This window comes from Myxocyprinus asiaticus, chromosome 46, assembly GCF_019703515.2.
Source record: "Myxocyprinus asiaticus isolate MX2 ecotype Aquarium Trade chromosome 46, UBuf_Myxa_2, whole genome shotgun sequence".
In the NCBI taxonomy this organism is placed as follows: Eukaryota; Metazoa; Chordata; class Actinopteri; order Cypriniformes; family Catostomidae; genus Myxocyprinus; species Myxocyprinus asiaticus.
The window spans coordinates 14,830,948-14,849,924 of NC_059389.1; the positions used below are offsets into that span (position 1 = coordinate 14,830,948).

Genomic DNA, 18,977 nt, shown 5'->3' on the forward strand with positions numbered 1-18,977 from the left:
ACAAATTCAAAGTAATGTCTATATTTATTCCTTGTTTATTGTTACACTCAAGTCACACTCAGCACCTTACATTTCTCCTTCACAATGACTCGTTAAGGGCCATAATTCATGTATTCTACATAAATAATATATGTTATTATTAAATATATAATAATATGACCCTGCGCTCTGACCCCAGCTTAGCTGGGATATGTGAAAAAAAGAATTTCACTGTATATGTGCAAAATGTATAATGTGTGATAAATAAATACAATTATTAAATTATTAATTATTATTAATTATTAGAAATAAGCATAACCCTATAAAGTACTTATAATTAAATTAATTGACAAGTCAGTAACTGTAATCTGATTACAATATAAAATGTAATGCATTACTGTATTTTTTTGACTAAAAAGAAATTAGATTACAGTTACTAATTGCTTTGTAATTACATTACACCTAACACAAAAATTAATGACTATAACAAGTACTCCATAGAATTGTATTTATTTAGGACGGTCCATGTCTGTTTCTGATACATCTAAAATGACGTGATAATACATTTCACTGTTCAGTCGAACGTTTAATTTGTCGTTTATTTATTTTTAAAGCAAGCAAGACGACGAGTGGCCACCGCTAAACTTTATTTTGACAAGCTTTATTTTGACATTAGCTGAACGGGAAACAGGCGTCTCTTCTTGATCTAAGCGTAGCCAATGGGAGATTCGCTTTGAGCCGTTTAAACGTCATAGGAGATGGTGTTTATATACCAACACTTTTGGGGGGGACGATTTTTCAATGTCATTAAGAAATTGAGACAAAATTAATACGATGAATGTTTGTTATACGTTTGGAATTTTAAATATAAAATGCTACAATAAAAATGCAATTCAACTTTATTTATAACATATAACCGAAAGAATAGTGCCCGCTGTTCCCAGTATACCCCCTGTATTCGTGCTTTGGTACACTCCACTGTCAAACTGATTTCTCGATGTTGGTCTTGTCTTTGTTGCTTTCTCATCGGTTTTGTTCCTAAAACACGAAAATCAGCATTTCATTGGATTATCGTTCTAATCATATCACAACGGTATGTATTATTTTTTTCATACCAAATATAGTTTTACTGAATTAATAACACTATGGAAAGGAATTTTACTTCGATAGAAAGCGTTTTGCACAGTTAGCGATCATTCATTGTACTCAATGAACTGGCACACTAGGCCAGTGTTAGCCGAGCATGCTAAACATTGTAACACATTGCTTTTGTTTACGTGAAATAAAGGATTATGTTGAAGTTTACCTGTGTTTTTAATGCTGCACTGATATGTAATTGCTAAATGTAGTTTTATATCGCCATATACTAGCAGTTGGTAGGTAAAATAGCCTATCAGGATCAGATGTGTGAGATGTCCAGGATGACTACGTGGTGTCCAACATATCAAACCTCTGTTTTTGTAACAGACTTATTGGTCACCCGGGGCTGTATATGTTTTTTTATTTATTTATTAAAAATATATATATATATATGCTATATAAAGTTATAAGTAATATACTTAGTATATTGAACTGTTTTTGCTGAAAAGTATAGTTAATATGGGGCCATTAAAGTGCCACTTATATATAAAGGCTGGTTAGACATGAGAATTCCCCTATGAGAATACCACTGAAATTGCTCTTGAAATCAACACGAATATTGATTTATTTAAATCCCGTAAAGATGGATGAAAGGCTCTATGGATCTTTGCCAAATGCCCCCTCGGAATACCTCCAACAATGGTGAGTGAGTGTCCCCCATTTGTCATCAGTTGGCGCCAAGATTAATTACGATCCCATTAATTTTATTATGCTGTGATAATACAGTGATTCCCACGAAACATGTCAAGGAAGTGTTCTGGTCATATTTAACCCCAAATCAATACAATATATATATATATATATATATATATATATATATATATATATATATATATACACACACACTGGCAGCCAAAAGTTTGGAATAATGTACAGATTTTGTTGTTTTGGAAGGAAATTGGTACTTTAATTCAGTGGCATTCAACTGATCACAAAGTATAGTCAGGACATTACTGATGTAAAAAAAACAGCACAATCACTATTTGAAAAAAGTCATTTTTGATCAAATCTTGACAGGCCCCATTTCCAGCAGCCATCACTCCAACACCTTATCCTTGAGTAATCATGCTAAATTACTAATTTGGTACTAGAAAATCACTTGCCATTATATCAAACACAGTTGAAAGCTATTTGGTTCATTAAATGAAGCTTAACATTGTCTTTGTGTTTGACAAGTGTTTGACTTGCCACAGTATGCAATAGACTGGCATGTTTTAAGGTCAATATTAGGTCAAAAATGGCAAAAAAGAAACAGCTTTCTCTAGAAATTCATCAGTCAATCATTGATTTGAGGAATGAAGGCTATACAATGCTTGAAATTGCCAAAAAACTGAAGATTTCATACAAAGGTGTACACTAAAGTCTTCAAAGACAAAGGACAACTGGCTCTAACAAGGACAGAAAGAGATGTGGAAGGCCCAGATACAACTAAACAAGAGGATAAGTACATCAGAGTCTCTAGTTTGAGAATTAGACACCTCACATGTCCTCAGCTGACAGCTTCATTGAATTCTACCCGCTCAACACCAGTTTCATGTACAACAGTAAAGATAAGACTCAGGGGTGCAGACCTTATGAATATGAAGAATTGCAAAGAAAAAGCCACTTTTGAAACAGAAAAACAAAAAGAAAAGGTTAGAGTGGGCAAAGAAACACAGACATTGTACAACAGATAACTGGAAAAGAGTGTTTTGGATCTTAACCCCATTGAGCTTTTGTGGGATCAGCTAGACTGTAAGGTGTGTGAGAAGTGCCCGACAAGACAGCCACATCTATGGCAAGTGCTACAGGAAGCTTGGGGTGAAATGTCACCTGAGTATCTGGACAAACTGACAGCTAGAATGCCAAGGATCTGCAAAGCTGTCATTCCTGCACGCGGAGGATTTTTTGATGAGAACTCTTTGTAGTAGTTTATGAAGTGCTGAACATTTTTTTTCAAATTATAATAGTAATTTTTCACATTATTAATGTCCTGACTATACATTGTGATCAGTTGAATGCCACTTTGGTGAATAAAAGTACCAATTTCTATCCATAAGATAAAAATCTGTGCATTATTCCAAACTTTTGGCTGCCAGTGTGTGTGTGTGTGTGTGTGTGTGTGTGTGTATATATATATATATATATATATATATATATATATATATATATATATATATATATATACACACACACACACAAGTAATATTTTGGATAAAAAAATTGAAGCACTATTAAGACTGTTTGCATTGTGACATTATTTTCAGCACAGTTAAGCATATTTTACTCCCAAGTTCTAGTTAATGTAACATGTCTGGATGTTTTACTTTAATTAATGTATTATTCATATTATTTCTTTTTTTAGTTTGGAGTGAAATAGGACCAGGACATTGTCTTGACCAGTTTCATGAATTACCCAATAACATTCAGCATTTCTGTCTGATTTTGTATGCTACTAACCAGTCTATGTCACCATGCACGAAAAAAACAACAGTTACTGCCCTGTTCACATTATAAGGAAATTGACTTGTGTTGCCAGTTGTGTTTGTGTTTTGAAAATGCTGGTTGCAGGATTACTGATGTGCTGTGGTCCTGCCTAAACATAAAATGCTTTTTAACATGAATTAATTTTGCAGCAAAAATAAGTTCCATGTTCCATTAATAATTTAATAATTCCATTCCTCAAAGTATAAAGTGTCACCCAGTTTATATCAGTTATATAAACTATACATTTATATCTGTTATCAAGGTTGGGGAGTAACGGAGTACATGAAACGGGATTACATATTTAAAACACAATATTTTAGTAACTGTATTTCACTACAGTTACATTTTAAGTAGTTGGTAATCAGATGACAGTTACATTCAAAAAGTATTTTAATTACTGAAGAGATTACTTTGCATAATATTGTCATTTGTTTCATTTAATATTTAGTCTTTTCAAACATTTATCTCTATAGATGATATGATCCGAGGACTGTTTAAACAGCGGGAAAACCGTTTCTTATGTTTATGTTACATTCATACTTTCATACAGTATGCTCTCACACTGTTGAGTGAAAATATGACGTCATTAAGGAACTTTTCCTTTGGGAGATTAATAGAGAGCATCCACATAAGATCAGAAAAAGATGTCATTGTGTACACTCTGTGGGGTTGTGAAGTAAGTTTGGAGCAGCAGAAATAGTTAACCTTTTGTAAATTGCCATGTGAACATTTAGCTTTATGCTAAGCTAAAATGCTATTTCTAGCCCTTTTACATGCACCTGTTACCAGGCACGTTTAAATATTTTCTATCAAAAAAATCCACTTTATATAATTTTTTTCCCTCTAGTTAGACCTTTGATATTAGGGCAGCAAAAATCTTATTCTTGTTTTGTTTTCTTGTACAAAATGTCTTAAAATCCTTAAATCAAGATACATTTACTTCATCTTATTTTAGAACCAACACTGCATAAAATATGTATTTGGTCTTACTGTACTGGCATATTTGTTTTCACTTTGTTATTAACCTGCTTATGGTCAAAACAAGTGAAAACATGTATGCTGAAGAAGTAATCCAAAGTATTTAGATTACATTACTGACCTTGAGTAATCTAATGAAATACATTACAAATTACATTTTACAGCATGTATTCTGTAATCTGAAGTGGAATACATTTTAAAAGTAACCCTCCCAACCCCGTCTGTTATAGAGCTCGTCTGATAGTGAATTTTGCAGATACCAATAACTAAGGTGGAGGAAAGGGCCAATAACAGATTAATCGGCTGAGAGTTTTAAAATTAGATTTGAAGAATGTTAAAAAATTACTATACTATAACGGTCACAGACAAAGAGGCTGCAAGAGTCCAAAATTAATAAAATCCCAGATTCAATTTATTGTTCAACCAAAATCCCAATTATAATGTTTTAGATTACTTATCTAATCAAAATAGTGCCAGCCACAGAGGAACGCTGAGAAATAATAAAAAACTATCAGCATAGATTTTTACTGATAACGATAGTTCCAAAAAGCAACTACTGGCACAGATTAATCTGTAAAACCGATATATCGGTCTAACTCTATATATTATGTAGGCAGTATATTCATGTAACATACAGTACTGTGCAAAAGTTTTAGACACTCTTGAAAAATGTTGCAAAGTGAGGATTTCTTCAAAAATAATGAAATAAATAGTTTTCATTTATCAATTCACGTCATACAAAGTCCAGTAAGCAAAAAAGCTGAATCAATATTTGGTGTGACCACCTTTGCCTTCAAAACAGCACCAATTCCCCTACAGTAGGTACACCTGGACACAAATGTTCTTGGTTGTTGGCAGATAGGATGTTCCAAGCTTCTTGGGGAATTTGCCACAGTTCTCTCTATTAAGTCTGTCTTAATTGCCACTGTCTCTTCATATAATCCCAGACTGACTCAATGTTCAGTTGCAGGGCTCCCTGTTCTTCTTTTCTATTTGCAAAAGGAATGTTTGTCTAAAATGTATATTTCCTATTGACACATTAAAGCTTAGGATATACAGTAAATAGGCACTTAAGATGTTTCACAAAAACATTTGTCTTAAGATGGTCAAGACTTTTGCACAGTACTGTATATGATTGTAATGTTTAACTGTATGTTTTATGGTATTTTAATTTGGACTGATGACTTTAGGGCCTGTTTTATTTTTTAAATAGGGTTCAGTCAGCTCAGCAGCATCTGCAAGCCCTTCAGGCTCAATATCCCCACATGGCTAATGGCAATGCTGCCGTTATGATGGAAGGACCAAGAGAAGAGAGGGGCATGCAGCAGATGCCTGTGTACCCAGAAGATGCTGCTCAACAGGAACCTGGTGCTCCACAGCAAGGTAGTTTGCCCAGTTTTGTATATGTTAATTCAGTAGAATGTAGTTTAATTTGGCATATCAATATTTGATGGCATTTTTTGTCCTCCTTTAGCACCTGCTAAAGGTAAGAGAGGAAGGCCAGCAAGCAAAGAGCCTAAAGCTAAAGCTAAACCTGGACCCAAGCCTAAAAAATCCAAGGACGATAAGGAGGCCCCACCTGCTGAGGGACAGGAAAAGATTGATGAGACCTTCAAGAAAGTGAAGAGGAAAGTCGATCGCTTTAAGGGAATGTCAGAGGAGGAAGTCATGAAGAAGACACTGCCTGACATCCTTACTTACAACCTTGACTATGTCATTGTAAGTTTACATTCTTCTTAGTCTGGAATAACTTTTTGAATCAGGTAAAATATGTACTGTGTTTAAGTGTGCCCAAAGAGAGACTGGAATGACACATTACTTGTTTTTTAACGATATAGATTGGAATTAATCCAGGGTTGATGGCAGCCTACATCGGAAGATGGTTCCCTGGACCAGGAAACCACTTTTGTAAGTTGGCTAGTACTCTACTGATCGTTGGACCTAAGCACCCATAATCTGTAAAATCTGTAATTTTGTCTGTCTTTCAGGGAAGTGTCTTTTCCTGTCAGGATTCACTGAGAAGCTGCTAAATCACATGGATGATCAGAGTTTGCCTGAGAAATACAGCATCGGCTTTACAAATATGGTGGAAAGAGCAACGCCAGGAAGCAAAGATCTCTCAAGGTATGGTAATCTTGGTAATTCAAGAAACATGTGCGGCTTTCATTCATGACTTGGTGAAATGGTAATATTCCTCTAATCTTTTTTTTTTTTAAATTCACCTCCTGGCAGTAAAGAGCTTCGAGAAGGAGGAAAAATCCTAGTGGAAAAATTAAAGAAATTCAAGCCACTCATAGCAGTTTTTAATGGGAAATGTAAGTATGTGGTCGATGCTGATTTAATACATTAATTACAATTTAATGTTAGCAAATGAGACATACAAAAAATGGTGTAAATTAAACAACTATACACAATATTTACTCAAAATTCACAGAAACAAATTTTAAATGCCAAAATGTGCACACTATTCAAAAGGCTGCTGGTAGATTTTGCAACGAACAATATGCAAAATGAGCACTTTTATTAATTTGCAGATGGCGATAATCTCAAAACTCCCAAATATTGTCAGATTAAAGAAATATTCCAGGTTCAATACAAATTATGCTCAATCGACAGCATTTATGGCATAATGTTGATTACCACAAAATTGTATTTTGACTTGTCTCTCCTCCTTTAAAAAAAGTTAAAATCTGGGTTACAGTGAGGCACTTACAATGGAAGTGAAATGGGCTAATCTGTAAACGTTAAAATACTCACTGTTTCAAAAATATAGACACAAGACATAAACTATTTTTGTGTTAACATGATTTTAATACGATAAAATCGCTTGCTAACCTTTTCTGTGTAAAGCTATATCCAATTTGACACTCTAAACCCTAAAATGACTTAAAAAGTGATGATTTAAACAACTTTACAGCTCAGATAATACACAAGTTTTAACAGAATTAATGTGCTTTTATAAAATTATAATCTTCACATTTTTGCCTTTTAAACCCTCCAAAAATTGGCCCCATTCACTTCAGTTGAAGTGCCTCAATGTCACTTAGATTTTTGCTTTTTTTAAAGAAAAGGACGGACGAGTCAAAACATTTTTTGTGGTAATCAACATTATAAAATAAGCCTAGTTTCCATCCCATTTTCGAGCTGTTTTGTTATCGACAAAGTGAAAATGCATAAAACAAATTTTGCGAAATTTGCCGTCTTCTGCCTGTTTCCATTCAAATGGCCTTTTATCGATACAAATGGTGTGCGTGATGACGTCATGCCTGAAAAAACACTTTGTTGCATAAGTTTTGGTTTATCGCAAAAGAAATCTGCCCTTAAGCCGTTTCCATACAGAAATGTGTGTTTATCGCTAATTCGCCTCCCAGATGTCCCTAATTTTTTCCTCCGAAGTTTTGGTGAAATAGGGAGAGTATTGAGACAATTTATTGAAATTAGCCAGCTTACTGTCATTTTAATTTCACAAATAAATGAAATCAGAAGAAGAGCAATTGAAATCAAAAGGGAGCAGTTGCCCTTCTGATAGGACTGTAATATTGGTCCTGATGTTGCGCCTATCGCAGGTTGCACCAAGTAGTGGAGGAAACTTTCGGTCTTAGTATAAGGACCATCCATCGATGTGTATATGCTGTGTGCACAGTTGTTAAAGAAAAATGTATGTGGTGTAATATCAGGGTTTACATATGATACATTCCTGATATTCAATAGGCTATTTTGAATAATCATCTAATCTAAAGCATTATCATCACAACTGCATTATGTCCCGCATATTTGTCCAGCAACTTTTAACGACCAACTGAAATTGATTGTCATCTAAAATTAATTTTAGCGTCATAATGCAATTTACATTTTCTGAAGAAGCTCAGCAAATGTGATCCGAGGTAAAGAGGGTTAGATTTAAAATATTTAAAAGTTTTAAAATGTACAAAAGCTCGTTTTCTGAAAGTGAACTCAGCATTGGACAAATAGTTCTGATAGGTTATAGCAGTGGCGGTTCTAGCTTGTATGGCACCCTGTACGAAACCCACTTCAACACGCCCCCAAAGTTGTTGACGGTGGGGTGATTGTATAAAAGTTGTTGACCGGGGGGGTGGGGGGGGGTTCTGTGTGGTTGCCTCGTGCTGCCCCTCTGCAAGATGCTGCCCTGGACAACTGCACATGTCGCCCATGCCTAAATCCGCTACTGGTTTATAGTCTTGAAAAAAGTGCAGAACATTCTTATAATGTAATTCAGCGGACTTTGTTTCGTCTAGGGTAAGGCTAATTTAAGTTTGTGTAAAGAAAAGGCATATATAGGTCTAAAAATACACATTTTTTGTTTGGTAATTTTTTTAATTTAATGCTTTTTTCGTTTGATAATTTGATTTAATACAGGGAATTTTGCCTGCATTTTTTCAAAAGTAAGCTAATCAATAATTTAATAGAATTGGGCTGTTAGTGTTCCAAAAAAGCACACTGATGTTTTTCTCTTATTGTGTATTTATTTTTAATTTAAAACATCTTTGTGCACAGAAATTATATGTTTTTTGTATTGTGGGCTAATTCCGTGACTGCCGTCTATTATTGTGAATGGTGTGGAAAAGCAACTTTAATAAATAAGCGGATGGCTACCGCGATTAAAGTAATCGCAAACAGTAGCCATTCATTTGTTCTTCGTGCACTTGTCGATGACAGGTGCATGATACGAGATATTTGTGTTGGCACTCCTGGAAGTGTCATGACGCAGATCTGTTTGCAGCATTGGATCTGTGCAGGTATGCATTAAGACCAATCCATATCAGTGCGAGTAATTCTTCACATACAATAAATTGGCTTTCAAGGATATATACCTTGTCATCATGATTAACACAGGCTAACGATTGGGGTAAATTGTGTCATGTGACACGACATTTTTGTGTTAATGCCAATTTTCTCTACAAAAAGTGTTTCCAAACCAGTTTTTCACGACATTTGAAGTATCGTTGACATAGAGTTTATGCGCTAGAGTTAAACACAAAAATATTTTGTCAATTCTAGCGATAATTTGCATTTCCATCAGCTTTATTCTGATGCGCTAAAACTTTTTTCGCAAAAAATCCTTGGATGGAAATGTAGTTATAGATACTGTCGATTGAGCTTAAGTTGTATTGAACCCGGAATATACCCTTTAAACGTTCCATTACTATCCATAGATACTGATTGTGAAGTATAAACATGATGGGGGGAAAACACATTCATTCAATGGTTACTTTTGTTTCAGGTATTTATGAAATGTTCTGTAGAGAGATATTTGGGAAAAAGCCCAAAACACTTGAATTTGGCCTACAGCCTCACAAGATTCCGGATTTTGAGACAGTAAGACACCATTTTCACTGGTTCGTTACATGAAAAATTTGCAATGGAGCAAAACTCCCCATTGATTAGCTTCTGTGGAGGATATCAGTCCAATCCTCTGCTTTTTTGTAGGCGTTGTACCTGATGCCCTCTTCCAGTGCCCGCTGTGCTCAGTTCCCACGTGCTCAGGACAAAGTGCATTTCTACATCAAGTTGCGAGAGCTCAGGGACCAACTGAAGGGTGTAATCAGGAGCAAGGAGATTGAGGAAGTGAACTATAGCTTTGATCTCGGCCTGGCCAAAGGTAAATGCATTGCTCTTGAGTCAGTCTATTTTATGATTCCCATCATTTTCTTACATAGGTAGTAAGAATCATTAATCATATTCATACAATTATGGACTGTATTTGACCACTGTGTCTTACTCTCGCTCTCTTTCAGAGGATGCTAAAAGGATTGCCGTCAAGGAGGAGCAGTATGATCCTGGTTATGAGGCAGCTTTTGGGGGAACTTATGGAGATCCTGCTCCTGATATCGGCCAAAGCAATGGATATTGTAACTTCTCCACATCCGAGGAGACAGGTTGGTAGCCTCGTAAGAGTTATGACTATATATTTGGGATCAGAGTACTTCATTAAAAGGATAGTTCACCCAAAAATTTAAATTCTCTCATTGTTTACTCACCCTCATGCCATCCCAGATGTTTATGACTTTCTTTCTTCTACAGAACACAAATAAAGATTTTTAGAAGAATATCTCGGCTTCTTAGCTCCATAAAATGCAAGTGAATGGTGACCAAAACTTTTAATCTCCAAAAAGCAGATAAAGTCAGCATAAAAGTAATCCATAAGACTACAGTGGTTTAATCAGTGTCTTCTGAAGAGATGTAATCGGTTTTAGGTGAGAACAGACCAAAATGTAACTCCATTTTTACTGTACATCTTGTCATTGCAGTCTCTAGGCTCGATCATGATTTCAAGCTTGATTACACTTCCTAGCACTTGATGCATGCACAGAGCTAGATGGCGCTAAGAATTGTAATCAAGCTTGATCATGATCAAAAATAAACGACTGGATCGTTTCAGAAGACACTGATTAAACAACTGGAGTCGTATGGATTACTTTTATGATGCATTTATCTGCTATTTGGAGCTTCAAAGTTTTAGTCACCATTCACTTCCATTGTTTAGACCTACAACTCGGTCAATTAAGATAGCTAACAGTGTACAGCAAAGCTAAATCTATACATAATAAAACAGTTTACAGCACATTTACAATTGAGGATCCCATGGAAGGCATTTGACCTGAGAAACATGCAAAAGTGATATTTCAGTATAGAAATATTAAAATATTGTTTTGATTTCAATTAATTCAAGTTAACAAATACATAGGCCAGACAGAGTAACATCTTTTATGTCTTTATTTGTACAGAGTAGCATTTGCATAAATAAAGTTTGCACACATCTTTAAGAAGAAACATTTAGCTGTATTATTTAATACTTAGTGTGAGCTACAATGTGTTGTTGTTAGTAACATACATATGCTGTGGCAATAATGCGGTTCTCTTCTTGATTGTTCTTTCCCACTGTAAAACAATCCTAACATCGACACATCTGTGCCCTATACCGCCCTGGAATATTAAAAACCAACTATCATGATGAACCTGGCTCAGTATAAAAAAAAAAAAAAGATAAATCATCCAAATGTCTTATCAGGAGAAATTTCTGGACATAAGATGCAACTTACCATCCCATGTACCAGTGTACACAGAAGGATCAAAGTCAGACAGTCATGTATCTGCAGCAGTAGTGATTGGTCCAAAATGTTTTGGCAAGTGTATCCCTGGACAAAGTTCAATTTTCACAGCTGAAGCTTGTGCATTACTTCTAGCTCTAGAACAAATAGAAAAGGAACAACAACATCACTTTTTTTATTTGCACAGATTCTAAATCCTGTCTGCAAGCACTTGAGTCTCTAAAAACTGAACATCCTACAGTTATTAGCATAACAGGAAAAGTGGACTCTTTAAAAGGAAGCACTTCAGTTGGAAATTACAGAATGTAATATACCAGCATCTGACATTAAACCCATATTGAATCTTACATTCACAACAAATGGCGAATGGAATGAATGCATATATAACAAACTACATGAGGTGAACCCAGTACTAAATCAAGGAGTTTGTTATTATTTTGAAAATAGATATGACCAGGTCATATATACGAGATGTCGAAGCGGTCACTCAAGACTCACTCATTCATACTTATTGAAAGGGGAAGAGAAACCAGTTTGTGATTTATGTAAGAATTGCTTGAGTGTAAAACATATTTTAATAGAATGTCCATATCTAAATGATATTAGACAGTGTTTTTATTACAGAAAATATATTAATGGACATTTTTAAAAAGGTTTCTCCTGGAATAATTTTAGAATTTCTATCATATATTAAACTGAAAGATTCTATATAATTGTTATTATTACTTTTGTTATTATTGTTATAAATGTATATATTTGTATTGTTTTTAAGATAAAATTGTTAAATTATTGTAAACAGTGTTTAAATTGAAACACTGTTGTTTTTGCCTTGAATATAGCCATTACTGCTGATATGGCATCAAATTACAAATAAATAATAACCCACTGGAAAACATGTAATGTCCAGCACCCATCCACAGATGAATCAATACATGATTTTAGAGACTTAAATGTCTTTCCTGAGCACTAACGGTGTGCATCAGGTATAGAGTATATCGTAGCACATGGTCAATTTCTGTACCAGAACTGTAAGTTGGGAGGATCCAATCCACCAATTAAGTTTAAGTTTATTTTCTCACAACACCTTTGTGAAATATTATCCAACATTTAAATATACAATTAAATAATTTTAGCGTTCACAATGTTTCTCTATGTTTACTGATGTTTCCCCATGTCATGGCGGCAGGGGCTTGTTTGATGCTGTATTCAAATACCATCTATAGTTATTCAAATATGTGTTTTGTAAAGAAATTCATACTTGGATGCAATTTATTTTTGTATATACAAAACTAATTTCATGCATTTAAACCTTTAGATCATAAGGTTTTCAAGGTCAAGAGAAACATAAATTCAGTCAAGAGTGTTGAAACTACTGCATTTTAAATCTTTATCAGTTCTAAAACATTTATAGCTGTTACTGGGCCATTGTGGCAAAGTTTGATGTCTGTTCATGTGTTTTAACCATCAGCTCAAGCAGCTGAGAGGCCACCTACGAACCCAAACCCAGTCGACCAAGTTCAGGATGGTCAGTGGATGACACAGTCTTTCGCTGATCAGATCCCAGACATCTGCAGCATCTCTCAAGGCCAAACCTGGGGTGTATGAAGACGGGCCAAGGTGTGGGATTTCATATGAAGCCTGTTTGGGGGAGTTCCTGTGCTCTTCCAGGAAGAGCTCTTCTCAAAACTTTACCCAGGAGTCTTAGAGTCTCTCCTGCGCTCTACTGTGACAGCCCGTTACATTTTAATTACGCAATCTGTGATCGGTGTGGTACGCCACATTGAGTAGATGGGTGGGATTTCAGGAATCATTCAAGGAATCACAGTAAATCAACTTGCACAAGGAGAATTCAATAGCTGCTATGCTCAGACTGAACCTCAGAACTTCAATTGGAGACCCTTAAGATCTTGGATATCTCTTTTTCAAAGAAGACACTCTTTGAAAACTGTTTTTGCAATTAATTACAATTAGAACTTTTAGGAAGTAGCATTTCTATGGAATTGGAATATATACTCATCTTTTACATTAATGGTTTAGAGTCATTGTTACTTTTAGTAGTATAGTGTATGAAGTTCTGAGCACTGGTTTATTACATTATGTGAAATCAGGGAGATTAGCTTGATTTGTTTATAAGTAGAGTATTTCATTTGATATTTTTAGATGGGATGTACTGTTGAATGCTTGTGTAGTTATATTTCAAATATTACTACACAATCCTTTTAAGGACTCAATCTTAAAGACCATTTACATCATAATGCAAAATTCCTCTGGATAAAGTTTAAATATTTTTTTGTTTCTCTTTTAAAGTGTCATGTGACAAATAGGTGTTTTTACATGTTGGAAGATGCCACCTTGGTTTTAGATGGTAACTTTTATAATGCCACAGTAAGACAAAGTTACAATTAAGTATGATTGTACATTTTAACACTATATTTAGCCATGTCCCATGTGAGGAAGTATGCTATCAAAGTTTAAAAACTGTTCACAACCACCTCTCTGCCTTCTACAGTACTGTAAATCACAATATGGTGTGACAGATTATACAAGTGAAGATGGCTGAACTAAATTTGAATATCAGACATTGAATAATTGAGTAACCAAATGCTCTTGCTTGGTGCTTTTTTTACTTGCTGTAAACATGATTATCTTTTTTGTTAATTAAAATACAATTATCGCTAATTCTGCCTGTGCACATTTATTTCTCTAATATAATTTAGAATTAGACCCTATATAAGTGATCAGTGATGTATCCAGTTCTTACAAACACCTAGCTTTTATATTGCAACTTCTTGGGTTTTCAATAGCAATTTATGACTTAATAAAAAAATTGCTATTGAAAACCCAAGAAGTTGTTTTTGGCATCAATATTTTAAATTATACTGTATGTAATCTTTGATTTAGAGGCCATTCAAACCTGTTTAAATGGCTGAGCCAAATGTATTGATAATGGGTTTGCAAGTGAAGCATTGTGGGAGTCATATTAAAGACTAGATTTGAAGAGAAATAAAATAGATTGTTTATATATTACAAAAAAGTTAATGATGCAGCATATCGGAAGAGAAGGACTAGTCCGATGGGGTTGTTGTGGTCAGTCAGTTGAATCAGAAGATGAAAAGCCATTGTGATGAAGAACTGGAGACTTGTGTGCTTGTAAATGACTGAGGGCAGAAAACACAGATTTATCACACAGAACAACCTTTGAGACTTCTTTGTATATGGATATATTTAGATAATTGAGAATCTGGTTTAGAACCTTCTTGAGAAAGCTTTCTTCCACACCCATCTAATAACTTCACTGGTCATCTGGCACATCCACCTCAGATCAGACCACATCTCTGGAGACCATTCAGCAAGCCTGAATACAGTCAAAAACAGTCTGAACATCTAATGTAATTCAGCAGACTCTTCAACTCTGGGGCATTTTTAGGCTGCCTCCTTTTTCACACTCAAATTTAAAAGCTCACCATTTACACATTCTGTGGACTAATCGCCAAAAAAATTATCAGAAAACCCCCCCAATTAAAAATTAAATAAAAAAGACTACTAATTATTCTTAATACCGTATATGTTTACAATCTTAGGAATTGAAATAATAAACTTTTATTTTTTGTTGTCCTAAATTTGTAAGCATGTAATTCTTGTGCTGTCCACTCTATCTCCCTCCAAAAAGTCTTATTTTATTCCACTAGATGGCAAGCAAGTGTGGGAAAAAAGAACTGCGCAACAAGTGCAAGAAAAATTTTCCTCTATCCCCTTCCATCACAAAATGCCGATCTTAAATGCAGGTGACGTTCTAACACATTTTAGCCCTCACAGATGTGCTCGTACATAGACATTGAGTCTAATTTTCAGTTCATGCACTGTTTCATTGAATATCTCGGCCTCTGAGTGGACTAGAAGCTCAGTCTAGGTGTCAATAGAAAGCTGAGAAAGCTCCTCCCCTTTGCGATGATGTATAGCATTTTATCATCAATAGTCAACAAGTAACATGTATTTATGATGATTTGTTTAGCATGCTTTTACTGCTGAACTGCATATTTTAAAATACATTCAAAGACTTTTATATTCATACTTATATTTCTACCACATTATCTCTAGGTGGTGCTTATTTGCGATGCAGATGTTTTCTGGCCTTATTTTGTTATTTTATGTAACATAAATGCAGAAGTGATGGTTATCTATGTAAAGTTCAGATTCTAAGATTTCAAATGATACTACATATGCCTGACTTATGTATCCAGAGAACTGAACTTTTTAAGAGTTTAAGAGTTTTTTTGCTTATTAACAGATTTACCTAAGCAGCATGTGGTAAGCCATCTCCACTGGCAGAATGCACCACATTACAAAGCAACTCAGCTTTCCTGAGAGAGTGCATCTCATTTCTTCATTTTCCCTCATCCTGGCCTTACAAAACACTAGATTGGATTAAAAAAAATAAAAACATTTTTTTTAAATAGTTTTCAGCATAGAGGTTCATTGTGGCAATTGTCAATTATTTGACGTCTTACCTTTTTTGATGGACTCTGGAAGGATGTTTTTAGAATGTTTGTTCACTTTTGACCAACTTGTAATATAATAATCTTCATCTTTTGTTGGCTTGTGTTCTGTAACATTTCTCCAAGATGATGGAAAATGATCCCAGTCATTAGTCAAGGTCAACTCAGATAGCGGTGACTGGACCTTCAGAAGTTCTGGTAAGAAAAACCATATTAGATCTAACCAAAAGGAACCAAAACATGAACAAGCACACCCAAAAGGTCTACTCACCATTTTCTTTTAAAAATATGAAAGCATCCTTATAGCCATTTTGACACATGTCAGCCAAAACCTTAGTAGACAGCACAACAAAATTATATAAACTCGTGTATGATTTTTGAAAATGTACGTAAAATCAAACGGATTTGAAACTTACTTCTGGTTTTGGAGGTAAAAACGCAATGACCACTCGATATGCGTTTATGAAGTTGATGTGAATGCTGACGTTATTGTAATGTATTTCATGGAAGTAAAAGGGGTTGCCATAAGGACTGATGTCACTCTCCCCAGAAAAAGGGGAGATGGTGATTGTGTTTCTCAGACTAGAGTAAGGCATGTTATCACTTAATGCTCCATCTACATACCTCTAAAAGCATGAAAAATGGAGGGTGAAAAAAAATATTGGTAAATGACATTGAAAATGTATGCAAAATTTATACCAAAAATTTAGTAAAAATAGCCTACAGTCAAATGGCTACATACAATTCCATGATAGCTTGGAGGTATCACGCCACAGTACAGTGGATAAAAACAGCTACAAACCAGCGCCTGCAGACAGGGAACAAAGTGTGAATCACAAATCTGAAATGATCATGATTAAACCTTATCTATTCATCAGAGAAATAAAAACCTGAGAGTTGGCATAGACGTAGACAGAGAACTGGGTTCACCTGAATGAGATCTTCTTTGCTGTCAAACTCGGACACCAACACATTTGTTCCATCTGACACACGTGTGAGGGACACACACAGTCGTCCGGTGGCGAGTATGTGGGCGTTGTCAGGCAGATCTCGGGTCAGGAAGTTTTGTACTATCTTCAACAAGTTGAAGGAGGGATGTACGGCACCCAGAGTGCCTTTTCGAGCCTCTTGGGACATTTCCAGCAAATTTTCACAGCATTTGGCTTCAAAAAGGAACTTCCTTTATGACCACCAATCTTAATCACCATAATGTTCATCAAAATGAATTAAAAAGGGTGTTTTCTAGCTTTTATGACTCTGTGCAAGAGACAATCTTACTGATTTTTAATACATGCAGACAGTGAAAAAACATCACTGAAAAAAGTGGTAGCTTGCAATAATTAACATAAGGATTTTTCTACCTAATCTAATCTAATCTAAAATTACTTTCGTTGGTGTAACCTAATTTGTCAGGTTGATTTAGTCGGATGAAAATTCTCTTATTCACACACCCTAATGCCATCTCAGATGTGTATGACTGGCTTTCTTCTGCTGAACACAAATTAAGATTTTTAGAAGAATATCTCAGCGCTGTAGGTCCATACAATGTAAGTGAATGGTGACCAGAACTTTGAAGCTACAAAAATCACGTAAAGGCCACATAAAAGTAATCCATAAGACTTCAGATGTTAAATCCATGTCTTAAGAAGCAATATGATAGGTGTGTGGGTGAGAAACAGATCAATATTTAAGTTCTTTTTTACTTTACATTCTCCTCCCTGCCCAGTAGGTGGCTATATGCACAAAGAATGCAAATTGACAAAAACAAAAGAAGAATGTGAAAGTGTGGATTTAACCACTGCAGTATTGTGGATTAATTTTTTGCTGCCTTTATATGCTTTTTGAACCTTCAAAATGTTGGTACCCATTCACTTGCATTATGTGGACCTACAGATCTGAGATATTCTCCTAAAAATTTTCATTTGTGTTCAGCAGAAGAAATAAAGTCATACACATCTGGGATGGCATTAGGGTGATAATGTGTAAATGATAAGAGAATTTTCATTTTTGGGTGAACTATCCCTTTAAGGTAGAAACTGCAGGTTCCAACTTTTTATAGTGTACTTTATGTGGTAACATATATAAATTAAAGTCTAAATATAATTTAATATTGAAAAATCAACAGGACTACATTAGGTTACACCAACAAAAGTCATATTTAAGGGTCAGATCAGGTAGAAATAACTTAAGGTAACAAATGTATATGTATGTATATATATATATATATATATATATATATATATATATATATATATATATATATATATATATATATATATATATATGTATGTATAAAATTGAATTGTCTATGTGAAAGATTTCTCATTTGTATCATGACAAATGCCTACTGCAGTAATAATTTTACAAAGTTTTGTAAACCAAAAATAATTGTTGAAACTTACTTGGAGACATTTGACATGCTAATATTACACCCATGAGGGCACCAGATGAAGCCCCACAAATCTTTGTCACCCCCTCAAGTAGAAACCGTGCACGTTCAAATAAACAGCTATAAACTCCACAGTAGTACGCCATCAGAAATCCACAGCCGGCAAAAGAAATATTCCATTCTTTAGCAGACTCCTTCATGTTCTTCAACATCTGATATCTGAGGTTATGCAGTGCAAGTCAAATGAGTCCAATTAAAAGTCTGTCAGTAGCACTGATAGCATCTGGAAATGCTCTACTGTTACGTAACAGTACAGGGTATGACTCTGATATTTGAGCTTTACCCATAGTGTTGAAATCAGAGGTCAGGCTACATATACTGTACAAACAACATTCTGTGGTGAGGTCACTGCTATCATAGGACATTGATTTTGTTTTTCAAATCATTATTGAACATTTC

General features: G+C 34.8%; 2 protein-coding genes across 7 annotated transcripts; one reads left to right on the top strand and one right to left on the bottom strand.

Moving 5' to 3' along the window:
- The first annotated feature begins 934 nt into the window (after window positions 1-934).
- On the top strand, window positions 935-14,312 carry LOC127435649 (G/T mismatch-specific thymine DNA glycosylase-like). Of its 2 annotated transcripts, XM_051689273.1 has the most exons (11): window positions 950-1,072; window positions 1,703-1,761; window positions 5,777-5,946; window positions 6,038-6,282; window positions 6,402-6,471; window positions 6,552-6,687; window positions 6,796-6,878; window positions 9,806-9,900; window positions 10,012-10,183; window positions 10,320-10,460; window positions 13,102-14,312. In XM_051689273.1, the coding sequence occupies exons 2-11, from the start codon at window positions 1,703-1,705 to the stop codon at window positions 13,236-13,238; spliced, it is 1,308 nt and encodes a 435-aa protein (XP_051545233.1). In that variant the 5' UTR covers window positions 950-1,072; the 3' UTR covers window positions 13,239-14,312. The 2 variants fall into 2 exon arrangements, with proteins under 2 accessions (XP_051545234.1, XP_051545233.1); XM_051689274.1 differs by lacking the exon at window positions 1,703-1,761 and having other exon boundaries at window positions 935-1,072.
- Window positions 10,713-18,835, bottom strand: LOC127435650 (patatin-like phospholipase domain-containing protein 2). Of its 5 annotated transcripts, XR_007896274.1 has the most exons (11): window positions 18,532-18,835; window positions 17,060-17,292; window positions 16,872-16,937; window positions 16,546-16,755; window positions 16,401-16,461; window positions 16,142-16,324; window positions 15,928-16,048; window positions 14,887-14,988; window positions 14,662-14,791; window positions 11,625-11,770; window positions 10,713-11,508 (listed from the first exon to the last, which is right to left on the bottom strand). XR_007896274.1 is itself a non-coding variant. In XM_051689276.1 (9 exons), the coding sequence occupies exons 1-9, from the start codon at window positions 18,728-18,730 to the stop codon at window positions 14,722-14,724; spliced, it is 1,245 nt and encodes a 414-aa protein (XP_051545236.1). In that variant the 5' UTR covers window positions 18,731-18,835; the 3' UTR covers window positions 14,626-14,721. The 5 variants fall into 5 exon arrangements, 1 of the variants encoding a protein (XP_051545236.1); XR_007896273.1 differs by having other exon boundaries at window positions 10,713-11,770; XR_007896275.1 differs by having other exon boundaries at window positions 10,713-11,770; window positions 17,060-17,309; window positions 18,532-18,833.
- Between the last annotated feature and the right edge of the window lie 142 nt (window positions 18,836-18,977).